Source organism: Cygnus olor, chromosome 1 (assembly GCF_009769625.2).
Source record: "Cygnus olor isolate bCygOlo1 chromosome 1, bCygOlo1.pri.v2, whole genome shotgun sequence".
Lineage (NCBI taxonomy): Eukaryota > Metazoa > Chordata > Aves > Anseriformes > Anatidae > Cygnus > Cygnus olor.
This window is the reverse complement of record NC_049169.1, coordinates 45,086,008-45,099,560: the sequence shown is the minus strand read 5'-3', so window position 1 is coordinate 45,099,560 and position 13,553 is coordinate 45,086,008. Positions and strand designations below refer to the sequence as shown.

At 54.3% G+C, this 13,553-nt stretch overlaps 2 protein-coding genes across 4 annotated transcripts; one reads left to right on the top strand and one right to left on the bottom strand.

The window, feature by feature from the left end:
- Positions 1 to 2,684: 2,684 nt before the first annotated feature.
- On the top strand, positions 2,685 to 3,896 carry CYREN (cell cycle regulator of NHEJ). Its single transcript, XM_040556025.1, has 2 exons — positions 2,685 to 2,838; positions 2,929 to 3,896. The coding sequence occupies exons 1-2, from the start codon at positions 2,791 to 2,793 to the stop codon at positions 3,154 to 3,156; spliced, it is 276 nt and encodes a 91-aa protein (XP_040411959.1). The 5' UTR covers positions 2,685 to 2,790; the 3' UTR covers positions 3,157 to 3,896.
- A 588-nt stretch (positions 3,897 to 4,484) lies between these two features.
- TMEM140 (transmembrane protein 140) lies at positions 4,485 to 11,294 on the bottom strand. 3 transcript variants are annotated; one of them, XM_040556001.1, is made up of 4 exons: positions 11,151 to 11,294; positions 7,506 to 7,660; positions 6,836 to 6,951; positions 4,485 to 6,089 (listed from the first exon to the last, which is right to left on the bottom strand). In XM_040556001.1, the coding sequence occupies exons 3-4, from the start codon at positions 6,939 to 6,941 to the stop codon at positions 5,488 to 5,490; spliced, it is 708 nt and encodes a 235-aa protein (XP_040411935.1). In that variant the 5' UTR covers positions 6,942 to 6,951; positions 7,506 to 7,660; positions 11,151 to 11,294; the 3' UTR covers positions 4,485 to 5,487. The 3 variants fall into 3 exon arrangements, with proteins under 3 accessions (XP_040411935.1, XP_040411945.1, XP_040411929.1); XM_040556011.1 differs by having other exon boundaries at positions 4,485 to 6,086; XM_040555995.1 differs by having other exon boundaries at positions 6,836 to 7,660; positions 11,151 to 11,292.
- Positions 11,295 to 13,553: the final 2,259 nt, after the last annotated feature.

The following is a 13,553-nucleotide window of genomic DNA, read 5'->3' as shown; positions in this document are numbered from 1 at the left end:
AGAGAGTACCATTTGATGGTAGAGAGAAGAGGGGAAGGCCAGGACCAGTCTGGCCTTTTATAGTGCTCTGTCCCTAGAGCTGCCTCCTAAAACACTAAATATCAATTGAGTCGAGGAGAAAAAGTGTTTGAGTGGTCAGGCTGAGTGGCTTCTGGGTCCTTCCGGTTTGACACAGCTGATGCTTCTGGGGGGCTCATAAATACCTGGTCTGTCAGCCCAAAGCTGGACTTAAAATGTGGGACGTGATGATTTGTGGAAATAATCTGAGTACGCAAGGCTGTCCTGCTGGAAGGGTGGCAGGGCATAGATTCTGGGTTAATGAGAAGTTGCCAGTGTAATTTGTTAAGGAAAAGAATGCACTTCTAACTTCTGCATCTCAAGTCAGAGTGTCTTTGTGCAGTGGAACAGACGAGATCCTCCTTGAGTGACGTTCCATCAGATGTGAATGGAAATAAAATCCCCTTGCTGAGTACTCCCTTCTCTGAGCCCTGACACGATTCAGCCCGAGGCTGGGTTACTCTTGCAGTTTGTGGACCAACCAGCCACTAGGTGTCATTAGGCATGAAAGATTAGCCCAAATGCAGGCTGGAGCAAAGGGCCTACTTGAACGTGGCTAGTGCTTGCTTCAGCCTTGAGAAGAGAGCCAGGCTGCACTGGAGACAGCACACATCCTAATTTGTGCACCTGGAGCAGCTTTCTATGAACTCTCAGTCATACTGGTCCTTTGCAGGGGCAAACATGGCTATAGGCTGCAGGACTCTAGCTTTTGTTTTCTTTTTGAAGTCATATTTATTAAAGCTGGGCCACACTTCTGCGTGGAACCCAGGATGGGGGGAAGGTATGTGCTAAGTAATCTCATTTTTGTATCGCTGGGGAACTGAGGGATGGGGACCGCAGGCAGCTTCCAGCTCTTATTCCAAGCAGTAACAACAACAGCCCTTTCATGCAGACTGTTTTCTAAGCCAGTTAGCTCAGCAGAGGGAATAGTGAGAGGTTTCCTGCCTGGTTTTGGGGTGGGCAGGGCAGGTGTGAAACATTACTATATAGGCAGTGGTATCCAGAAAAACCCCAGTGTACTCAGGGGGAAAGCTTAACAAGTATATGGGAGTTGAACCTCTAGCCATTCAAAGTGACGTGGGTCCTGAGCCTGGGATAGTGGTGGGTATCCCTCCTGGGATAGTGGTAGGGATGCTGGGGGCTGCTTCTCGCCCTGGCAGACCAGGGCCAGGAATCAGCCCTGGACACACGTGGGGCTGTCAGCGTGGCGTGTGCTGTGCACCCGGGGCTGAGCCCTTTGCTCTGAGGGGCTGTTGTGGAATAGTTTTTTACACAACTTTAATGTAGCAGCAATTTAGGATTTGTTTTATAAATAACAAGGTTAGGTTGTATGATTTTAACAGCACTTCATCAGCATTTGATCATCAGCCAATTTAACAACGATTTCGACAGAATTCGCTACAGTAGAAACAGCGACTTAGTTAAAGAATTGGGAAGGGCAAGGTTCACCCAAAACTTACTGCAGGGTCCTGGTAGGTGTCTAAATCCAGTCGTGCATTTCCAAATTACCCCCTAGTGTGAATTACTCACCCTATTCCCTTGTTGGTGTTTGTCCGCAGATGAGCTTGTTCCTCGAAGGAGTACCCTGAGAGGCGTCTCAGCACAGGGGGAGACTGAGGGTGCTGCATGCTGCTGTCCCTGGAGAGCTCACAGGGCTCTTTGCTTGGGGCTACTATTTATAGGACCACAAGGCAACTGACTGTTACTATTTCCATCCTGGCTGTGGTTTGGACAAGGCAATTTTGGTATTTTCCACCAACCCTGCCATTCTGGTGCCTTCCACAATGTACAGCTTTGCTACTCCCCAGACTGGGCTACTGTCCAGGCTCTTATTTGCCCTTTTTCTTCCTCTTCTGGCTATACCCCCTTCCCTGGAGGGCTTTATGGTTGGGTTGGGAGCAACCATGGGAACTTTTAACAGCCTGTTCAAGCAGGGAACCCATGTAACTCAGTTACAGAAGCTCTAATGCCTTCCTTTTCCTTCTCTAATGCCCCCTACTAGAAATTAGTGTGTTGTGAGGAAGATAAGCAGGTGCATTAGATGTTTACATGATTCTTTTTTTAAATCCAACTCCTGTTAAGCTCTTCTGGTGAACCTTCTTGGAAGAAAACAACTTGCTCACCCCTTATGCTGTGACAGTGTGTCACACGTAAAGGATCCCAACACTTGAAGCACTACTGACAAACATCAAGTGAAAGAGGCAACAAGCAAACACCCTGCATAGGGCAGACGCGGGGCAGCAACAGCCCTTTGCACAAGCACAGGTCTTTCTTCCAGCTCCCTTCCATGTCTGTGCTGCTCCTTATCCTGACACCTTGACCTGCTGCTTCGCTCCTTCTCGCTGAGGCGTCCCGCGGGCTGCAGCACTGCAGAGCCCTCTGCCCGTATTTCAAGGCCTGCTCCTACCCGGGCTGCAGTTTCCTTCCGAGCACTGTGTCACAAGACTCGAGCCGAGCTGACTTTGGTTTAAACGCCGCCTGGTTCAGGCCCTGAGGCCAGCAGCGAGGCCGGGCCGCCCCCCTGGGCACCCGCGTCCCGCCCCGCGGGGCCGGGCTGCGGCTCACAAAATGGCGGCGGGCGCGGGGCGGCGGCGGCGGCTGCTGCCCGCCTGGATGGGGGCGGCGGGGGGGGACGAGAGGGGGCCGGCCGGGGGGGCGCTCCCCAGGGCCGGGCGGAGGCGGGGAAGGCGGCAGCAAGCGGCGGCGGAGCCCGGGGCAGCCACGGTGTACTGCATGAACGAGGCCGAGCTGGTGGACGTGGCCCTGGGCGTGCTGGCCGAGGTGAGCCCGCGGGAGGCACCCCGTCGGGAGGCGGCGCGGCCCCGGGCGGGGCTGGTCACGGCCCGGGCTGGCTGCGCTTTCTTTGGGCAGAGCCTCGGGAGGGAACGAGCTGAGGAGAAGGCCCGCAGCGAGAGCGAGGAGGAGCAGGAGCAACAGCCGGCGCCAAGCAGCAGCCCGGAGAGCGCAGCCGGCGTGGGGACGGGCGGTGACCGCAGCCCCGGCCTCCCGTCCCCTCCTGGTGCCGGTGCGGAGAGGACGGTGGGGGAGGACTCCGAGGAGGATGTGCTGAAATACGTCAGGGAGATCTTCTTCACTTGACGGTGCTGCTTCTGTGGGGCCCGGGGTGCACAGGGGGCTGTGGCGGTGGTGTCCGACAGGGGATGCGCAGGCAAGGGCAGGACTGGGGATGGCATAGCCCATCACGATGCAGCACGACTACATTTGGGGTGCCCTCAGACTGTAGAACTCCTGGGTGGTCACGGCTTGAGTCGCTGCACTGTGTGGGTTGACCAAAGCCCCGCCATGACAAGCTGCGGCCTGGTGATTCCACCTCCCTTCCCCAAATTCCTGTCACTGAACTAGCAGTGACACCACAGACCCCAAAAGCAGAGATGAAGGGAGTGAGAGAATTATTGCAATAATTGTGCAAATCCAAGGATGGTGATCCTAGCTGGAGCATGAGTTCATCATGGACACCAGCTTTATATTTAACTGGTTTGAAAGGACGGAGCACACATCATAAGAAAAGGCATAAAAGAAGGAGGCGTACTCAGCGAGGATTTGGACTCACCATAAGCTGGGCTGTAGTCTGACAGCTCACCCAGCAGCAGGGACACCTCTGATGTTAACTGCCAGGGAGGACGAGGCTCACTTGGCATGGCTTGAGCATCGTGAGGATGTTCTGGAGGAAGCCAGTACCATGGGGTGGCACGTGGGATGTGGGGGAGAGTGATAACTCATGCACCCATGTTATTTGGAGTAAAGCCTTGAGGAATCAATCAACTGTAAATACCTGTCTAGCTTTGGTAGAGAAGAACTAAATAAATTTTTTTTTCCTACCTGTTTTTACTTGACTTACATTTCTTGTGAGTGATTGCCTGGTCAGTCCTGGAATCCAAAAGAAACCCTGGAAGCTCCTCTACTGGTGCATCACACCCTGCCTGCAGTACTGAGGATGGCAGCAGGAGAGCCTGGGGCTGGGCCAGCTGCCTTACTGGTGGCCTCTCACTGTGGAGATGGTAGATAGCCCATGAAGACCACGGGGAGGGAAGGGGCACATGTTTCTCCCAGTGTGTGCTGGGTTCTGTGGGATTTGGCTCCAGGCGAGGGTATGTTTGTTTCTGTTTGGCATCTCATAGCATGGCCACATTAAAGGGAACACGGGTTTCTGCAAGTGAGTGTGGTTCCTTGATGGCTGCAGTGGGTCCTGGCAGGCTGTCCCTGTGGATCCTGGCACTGAATTGGCCTCGGGCAGGCTTCCCTCAGCTGGGGAACATGGGTGGGAGCCTGCTATCAGGGGCAGGGACCATCCTGAGTGGGTTGACCCTGTGGTAGTGTACTTGGGGGGCCTGAGAAGGGATGGGGATGGCTTGGTGTCCTCTTCCTAGTCTGAAGGGGGGGGAAACAGACCACATGAGGACCACGCAGGTGTTAGAGCTTTTTTATTGACGATCACTCAAACCAGCATCTCCAGCTACATGCCCCCCCAGACCCTCCAGCAGAAGAGGCATCCCCTCGTGTCCGTACAGGGAACAATGGGAAGCAGGTGCTTCCTTTGGGAGGTTACAGACACAGCACAGAGCAGGGCCGTGCACCGTCACAGTGGAGAGCCACAGTCCAGCATGCTGGATGTGGTGGCCATGCCGGGGCACTGCACCCTAGTTGCGGGCAGCCTTGGTCCTGCTTCTTGCCACTTGTGTAGGGCATGTGTTGGACCAAGAGCTGAGCTGGCTCTGCTGACAGCTGCCCTCATGCAGCACCAGCCTCTCCTGGAGTCTCAATGGCTGATGGATTGATGGACTCAGCCCTGTAATATCAATGGGTACAAACCTGGGGCTCTGCACCAGGAAGAGTCTTCGGGAAGCCGTCCTCGTTAGGGCTGTGTTCAGCACTCAACAAGTGGTTAATCTCCTCCTCCAGGTGCTCTGCTACTGCTGGGGTTGGATGTGGGACACTTCACCCTAGCGAGCTACGGCAGCATCACTCCAGACATTATTCCAGCAGATGGAATGCAGGTGCTCCTGCTGAACAAAGTATTTCCAGTGCACCTCTGGGGAGGCCGCTGCTGTGACAGCAGTGTGAAGCCACAGCTCCTGAGTCATGATTGCCTCAAAGACATGCTCAGTTCATCCAGGAGGTGGAGAACGGAGTCTCTTTGGGCAGCTCCAATAAAATAAGCCTGCTTGATTCACTGTCTGCCTGTACTCAGAAGGATGTACTTAGATATGGCCAGAAGGATGTGTGCACCATCTGCAGGTTCCAGTCTGTCCCTTTCACTGTCCTCCAGGTCAGGCTGGACTAGAGCACTTGGACTAAGGATTAGTTTTTCTGCCAGTGATTAAAGCTGTAGTATGTTTACTGTTTTAATCAGGTTATCAAGAGCTTTTGCATCTTCTTTGCTTTCAAATCTTAATGGGCAATAAAAAGGCTTCAACACGGATGTGTGTTCTTGACCCAGCTGAGGTACATAGTGACAGTGAAAATCTGGAGCAGTAGCAGAGCCTGAGTCGCAACCAGTGCCAGAAAGCCCCCAGTGAAATCAGAGGGTTGAATCCACTGTGAGGTTTGGAGGAGAAACATACCCAGGCCTCCAGACAGGATTATCATCTTGATGATGAGTATGATGAGGATCACCTTCCAGCCCTTTGCCTCCTCTGTGCACTTCACATTTGCAACAAAAATGGGGTAGAAGATGCAGAAGACCAGGCAGGTGTAGACACAAACCCTGGCAAGTACTACTCCCAGCATGCTGATGCCCATCACCTGCAGATCGTTGTGCTCCAGGCACTGCAGCTCCCCAGCTGTCTTGTTCCACAGGCAGAAGTTGTAAAAGCCGATGCGTTTGTAAGGGAGGTCGACCAGGTTCCCAGCTTCCCACAGCAGTGCGTAGAGCATCAAGGCCAAGGCCCCGGCAGCCTCGAGGAGGGTCAGGGCACAGAGCAGGTGCCCTGTGCACCTCAGCTGCAGCAGACCCATCGCAGTGCCCACATGCTCTCTTGATACCATGGTGGGGGCTGCTGTGAGGATTCCTGCTGCAAAACATGAGGGGGGACCCCTTGGTTAGCGCACGTTATGGTACCCTTCCAAGGTGTGCTCTGAGCCCTTGCACAGAGAGCAGAAGCGTCTCGGTCCTGCTTCCCCTGTGTGGGCTGAGAGGGCTCATTTGTGGTCACAGCAAAAGTGGCTTAATCACACTCTGCGCATGGGCCAGCACTGAGAGGACAGGGGACGAAGACTGGTGTGGTTCCCTAAGCCCTACATGCAGCCTATGTACCATGACCTCATGTTGGACAAAATAAGAATCTGTCAGGAAACTGCAGTGATGGCAGGGGAGTGAAACACTGCTGTCTGGTAAGGAGGGGGTTAAGGGCTACTCTGGGAAAATGCTTTTTATTCCGTTCTGGTCAGGCAAGGACATCCATCGATCTTTGGACATCTGAGCAAAACGCAGGCATGAAAGGGTCTGAAGTGCAGCTCTACCCGCTCCCCCCCTCCGCCTCTCATAGCCCTGGGACACCTGATGCCATCGGTGCCCCGTGTTCCCACATGCCTGTGAGGCCCCTGCATCCCCTTACATTTCTGGGCACCACAGGGCTGGTTGCCCCCACCCCGGTCCCCACTGAGGCTGGCAGACACGGTGTTCCTCTGCCCTGGTTGCCTGAGGACTGATGTCCCCTGTGGGTGGGCAGTTGTGACATCACCAAGGGGCACCCTGGGCCCACCCGCATCTGCTTGCCCTCCACTGGGGCCCCAGGAGATGGGTGCAACAGAGACAGACCTGCAGTCGCTGTCCTCCCCGCTCCTCTTGCTGGTAGCTTGGTAAATCTGCCGACCCGCTCCTCTCTCCGAATCGTGGGCTGTCCCCAGAGCCCTCCTGCGAGCATCTGCTTCACACTGAAAAACAGGGGAGTGTCGTCAGCAAGGAGCATCACCGGCACCACAGCCCTGGCCATCTGGGGCTGCACAGGAGCACAAACATGGGGCAAGGAGCGCGGAGACCTTGGCTTCATGCTGTGTCCGACTTGAGCCTCTGCAATTAACCTCTTTCTTGTCTTCGACAAGTATTATCTCCTATGAATCATTTACCAGCTTCTCTCAAGAAGTTCGCAACGTTGGTCCTGCTATCCCCTCTCCATTGTCCCTTACCCAATAGTGTGTCATCCCAATGTCCTGGGTGTCCCAGGCCAACCTTCATGCACCGTGCTGCTTGTGTTCCCACCCTACAGCCACTTGTGGATTTGGTACAGCCTCCACGAGTTTTCAGAGCACCTTGGAAAGACCTCACCCAGTGTCTGGCTATGCTGCTGGTGACTGGAGACCCTTCAGCACCCCCCTCCTACCCTCCTGCCTACACACTTGGGAGTGGGACACCCATGTTTAATGTGCACAGGCATAAAGCTTCTCTGTCCCAGACTTCTCCCCAACTCATAGCCAAGAGGAACACATACGCAACGTGCAGTGTGTCACAGGATCCAGACACAGATCTGTCTCCTTCCTCAGGTCAGCGCCTCACTTCTTCTTGTAGCCTCCCTTGGAGCTCTTCACAACAGGCTTCTGGAGAGGCTGGAAGGCCACATGGAGGATGCCCATTGCTCTGAACCTACTATGAAGACACAAACGACCAGGAAAACATCATTGCTCAGGCCTAGACCTTGCTGCAGAATGAGACCTCATGATTTCAGCAGGCTGGGGGTGGGCAAGGGGTGGGGAGGGGACATCACCAGGGCCGCTGACCTAAACCAACCAAAGGGATATTCCATACCTTGTGGTGTCACACTCAGCAATAAAAGGGGGGAAAGGGGAAGGAGGGCAGGGTCTTGTTATGAAAATGTCTGTCCTCCCAAACAACTGCTATTGAGGCCCTGCTTCCTAGGACATGGCTGAACATCGTTCATTGATGAGAAATAGTAACTGCTTTTCTCTCTCTCTGCGTCCATGCAGCCTTTTTTTTTTTCCCCTCTTCCATTTCCCTTTAATTAAATTATCATTATCTCAACCCGTGTGTTGTTTTTTCTTCCCAGCATACTTTCTTGTCCCCCTCTTCTTCTAAGGACGGGGCGTAAGAGAGCAGTTGTGGTGGAGTTCAGCTGCCCAGCAAGGCAAAACCACCACAGTCCTTTTTGGTGCTCAATTTGGGGCTCAAGGAATTTGAGATAAGGATGATAGTTGAGAGAAGTAACGGGCAAAACATGGACTGGGTGTTGTTTATGAGTATAACAGTTGTGAAGGATTTAAGAAAGTAATAATTGTGAGGAGTATGTTTCATAGTAATGTGGTAAAGGGACAAGGGGTGGAGTGTATGTAAATTGTGCACTTTCTCGGTGCTGTGATGATGTAATGTTTATTTTGGTGTGGGGAATTCTTTTTCTTTCTGATGTAAGTGAAATTTGTGAAGACTGTTGAATTGTGAAGTAAGAGTATACTGTGATTATGCTTAAACATGCTTTCACAGAGGTGAGGGGTGGAACGTAGTGGGTTTACATGGCAAAGTTTTGGTAGCAGGGGGCTGCAGGGGTGGCCTCTGTGAGAAGAATCCAAAAGCTGCCCCATGTTAGGTAAGGGCCAGTTCCAGCTGGTTCCAGAGGGACCCACCACTGGCAGACAGCCAAGCCAATAAGTGATGTTGTTTGTGCCTTTGTGAGAGCAGATTTAAGAAACAGGAAAAAAAAAAACACAAAAAACAAACAAACAAAAAAAACCCTGCTGTGCAACAGCAGCTGGGAGAGAGGAGTGAGAACCAGCCCTGCAGCCCCCAAGCTCAGTGCAGCAGGAGGGCAGGAGGTGCTCCAGGCAGGCAGCAGCAGTTCCTGTGCAGCTCATGGAGGAGCCCCCGGTGGAGCAGGTGGATGTGGCCTGGAGGAGGCTGCAGACCATGGAGAGCCCCCCCAGGAGCAGGCCCTGGGCCGGAGCTGCAGCCCGTGGAGAGGAGCCCACGCAGGAGCAGGGGGTCTGGGGGTAGCTGCCACCCGTGGGGGACCCGTGCTGGAGCAGTTTGCTCCTGGGGGATGGACCCCGTGGTACGGAGCCATGTGGGAGCAGGTCTTAAGAGCTGCTGCCTGTGGGCAGCCCCCGCAGGCTCAGTTCAGGAAGGACGGCATCCCGTGGGAGGGACCCCACGTGGAGCAGGGGCAGAGAGGGACCGTGAAGGAGCAGAGGAGATGAAGTGTCAGGGACTGACTGCAGCCCCCATTCCCTGTTCCCCTGTGCTGCTCAGGGGGAGAAGGCAGAATATGGTGGATGGGGGGGGAAGGTGTTTTTAGTTTTTCTTTGTCTCTCACTTCTCTAGGTTGTTAGTAATAGGTAATAAATTTCTCTAATCTCCCTACGCTGAGTCTGTTTTGCCTGTGATGATAACTGCTAAGCGATCTCCCCGTCCTTATCTCAACCCTTGAGCCCTTTTCACCATATTTTCTCCCCCTTTCCCTTTGAGGAGGGGGAGTGAGAGAGCAGCTGTGGTGGAGCTCAGCTGCCCACCTGTGTAAAACCACCACAGTCTTGCCCCTGACGTCTCCTCCTCATTGCCTGTCTATACAGCACTGTCCTGCAGCTAGGCATTGCTGCTCTTCCTCCCCTGTCCCTGTGAGGGCTCACACCCTGCACCGCGCTCCCTGCCACCCTGCCTCATGGCCTTCAGAGGGAGTCCAAGCTGTGCTGTGCGGGTGCTCTGCATTAGCAGCCAGCTCCCCACAACATCTGGCACAGCTCGGAGCTGGGGTCTGTACAGGGCTCCTGGTGCCTGCTGGCCTGCTGCCCCTTGCTGTCCTGTTTCTCTAGATGGGTTTCCTAAGGCAGGCAGGCTTACAGAAACACAGGCTTTCTGTTTAATCACCTCACGTTGCCTTCTATTTGCCACTACCCCCCCAAAGAAAAACATAACAGGAATTAAAAGTTGTCCTACTTGCACATGTTTACCAGAGAGGGAAGCAGAATTAAATGCCTGACAGGTTCATGGAAATGTATTGCAGAGGTAGAGGAGAGACACCTCAGGTGCCCATGATGCTATGTGATTCCCACAGGTATGAGGCCCCAGGGAACCCCAACCAGCCAGGTATCTTGGATACTCATGGCCATCAGGACCTCATCTTTTCCCAGCCATGCACCCCCCTTCACTGTTTGTGTTGGCCGAATTGCAGGCAGATTTTCCCTCTGGCCTCCTGCTGCCCTGCCCTGCTCAGCCCATAAATCTGTGTGACCGTGATGGTGACAGAAAGCTGCCCAGTGCCAGTGCCCCATGCCAGCCAGGACAGAGGGCACATGGCTGGCCCGGAGGGGATGTGTGGTCTGGCTGTGAAAGCCGAGACCTGGTGCCCCGCCACCAGCGCAGCCACAGCTACGGCATTCGGCATTTCTGAGCCCTGCCGCTTGGCCCCCAGTAGGCTTGGAGGCAGCCCAGCTGAGCAGCAGGGGATAAACAGGAAAAAGCTGTCACTCGCGTCCAGCTGGGGCCTTTCCCAGCCCCTTTCTGCAGCCCCTCTGCCTCTAAGGAGACGCCTGTGCCTTTTGGACAGGAGATCTTGCAGTTCTAACACAAAGGTGCAAGAGAAAGCAACCCAAGCGCGGTGCAGCCCGCCCCAGCCTGGCCTCGTTGCCCTTGCTCCAGGGTGGGCATTGCTGGGAGTGCTGGGCTTTACTGGGACGAGCTCTGTGCCTCAGCCTCCGGGCAGAGAGGGGCTCCATGTGTGTGGCTCAGGAGCTCCTGGGGGTTTCTGTGTACAACACGGGGCTCGTGGGGACCCTTCTGTGCTATCGGGATGGCATGCAAATTCCCTCTCCCAAATCACAGGCAGGTAAGCACCTTCCACCCAGCAAGTTGCTGGCCGAATGCCCAGGCAAAGGCAGCAGGACAGAGAGGGCAAGGCATGCAGCTCTGGCCGGGATCTGGCCTCAGGGCTGGGGGGAAGCTCTGATCATCCCTGCACAGAGATAAATAGCTATGTGGAGCCCCGAAGCGAGAGACCAGCAGTGCCCCCCAGCTGGGGAAGGACCTTCTCCCTACTAGATGTTTGCACCCGGTGGCAACCCTTCTGCCCCTGGCAGCTCCCCCCATCGCCAGTGGCATTAAAGAGGTGGGGGCACAGCTGGAGGATACTTACAGGCTACCCATCGGGGTGTGGAGCTGAAACAAGCTGGAGAGCAGATCCCACCTGCAGCTGCTGCCAGGTCCTGTGCTGGCTGGGCTCTGACGCTGTCAGCACAAAGCGAGCGCAGCCCTTGTTATCGTTGTGGGCTGCTGCTCTGCTTTCTGTTTCGGTTTTGAGGGCCATGGGATCCTGGTGCTGTGCTCCTCCCTGATATTGCGTAATCTAAATTTAAGCAGGAAAACAATCTGAGCTCAGCTGGGTGCAGAGTTGCACTTTCTTTTCCTGGCCCTGCCAACTGCTGTGAATAACTGGCGGCACTAAGCTTGCCCAGGGAAGCTGTGCTGTTAGAGAGGCTTGGGCAACTGTGGGGGCTGAGAGGAGTTTGTTGTGTTGTGACACTTCTGTAGAGGTGACCATCCCAGTGCTGTCATGGGTCCCGCAGCACTGACAGAGTTCAGTGACCACTTTGCCCTTCCTGCTCTTTGAGCACTCTTCCCTTCCCGCTGCTTCCCAGATCCAGCTCCCCCTTGACTGCAGACGTGCCTGCGTGGGCACACTGCAGGAGAAGTGGCAAGCCGCATGCTGCCAAGGGAAACCTGTGAAACCTGTGCCTGACAGGTCCTGCCTGCAGAAGACAAGCAGCCCTGGCTGTCAAGTACCAGCACAGACAAGCAAGAGTGAACAAAACGGCATGTGTGCATGTGTGTGCTCCCAGTCCATGGTCCATTAAGCCCTAGGGACCCCTTCTTTCCTGGCAAGTGCCAACAAAGCAGTCTTGCTTAAGCAGCTGCAGTAAAAGCAAGTGGAGTTTGCAGGCGTGAGTTCAGCCCCAGCCACCCCCCTCTTCTCAGCCTGGACAACATACAGGACTGGAGTGTGCCCATATCTGACCTGTGGGCTCCAAACACTGCTGCTAGCTCTTTGGCAAGAGTATGTCCCTTCCCAGGAATGGGACTAAAAGGTAGTTGACAAATCCCCCCTTGTGTGATGGAAGCAGCAAAATTCTCCTTCCTTTATTCCTCCTGGCCAGACCCAGAACCATTTGTCCTGATGTACAGTCAGTCTTAGAGGTGGGTCTGTTAGGAGAGATGTGTAGGAGATGATATGTATGGGAAACCTGGCCATGAAGCTGTTTACAGAATCCCTCCTAGCAATTCTACTTTTAGGTGAGGTCTGGAAACCTCCTGATGATATACATGCTGTGAGCCTATAATATTACATATACAGCTCTGCCTACACGCAGTGCTATGGCACTTACATCCTAGAGGACAACGTAAGTGAAAGGAAATATGGGAAGAAACCCTACGAGAAGCTCAGTGGATAGAGCCACCAGGCAGATGGCACTGGGGAGATGCATCTGTATCTGGCCTCTGTATGTAGAGTAATTTTAGTATTGAGGACGGAGACCTGGACTGGGGTGGTTCGGATCACAGATGGCTTGGGGAAGGGGTTATGGTGGGTGAAATGCAGCAAATAAACTCCAGCAGGCCATCACTGCTGAGCTGACTGTGGTGAATGGCCCATACACAAAAGGAAGCCTTGGGTCTGAACACGGCCATTATCTAGTATTTTGTTTGCTAGCTGGGGAGTTGAGGAATGGGCAGAGACCACTGAGGCGAGACCTCTGCTCCAGTGGGGACACATGCACTGCAGGAGGTATGCTTGTGCTCTCAAGCGGGGCAGTCACACCACTTGGCCTCATGCCACTTTTCAGCCACTCAGGAAGGAAAAGGGCGAATGGTTTGGGTCTGGAGGCCAGACAGCTCTTTTGCTGACCTCAACACCTGCAGGGAGGTTGCTGTTTTGCTGCCATGGGCAGCGAAGGCACAAGCAGCTCCTTCACAAACATCCTCGCTTTGTGTTGGGCTCCTGTTTGCTGGGGCGATCGGGATGACTGCCAGAGTGGGCCTGCTCCCTCAGCTAGCCAGGCCATGCCTGTCATGCCGCAGCACTTCCCCTGGAGCCACTGTCCTCCTCGGGGGGCTGCGGATCCCCTTCTCATCTCTGTCACGGAGAGAGAGGAGGGCTTCTACTTCTACGTGACTGGGGGTAGGAGAGATCAGACGGTGTGCTGGAGCCTGGTGCCTGTGGCTGGGAAAGGAGAGCACTTCCCAGGAGCGGACTTCCACCAAATTCCCGTGCAACTGTTTCTCCCTGGAATTGTATCCTGAAATAGAAATGTCTGCATGTGTGCATTCAGTAGAGGTTCACGTGGCTTTACAGCGGAATGAACTGCGCTGCAGCTCTGGGTTTCTCATGGTGGAGTTAAAGCACAGGCAGCAACACAGTCAGCATTTACAGTAACATTAGCAATCACAAGCAAAGCATGGGTGAGCTGGGACTTTCAAATGTGTTTTGCTTACTTTAGCTTGCTGCTTTAAAAGTAAGCTACTAGACTAGCTTCCCAGAAGCTGG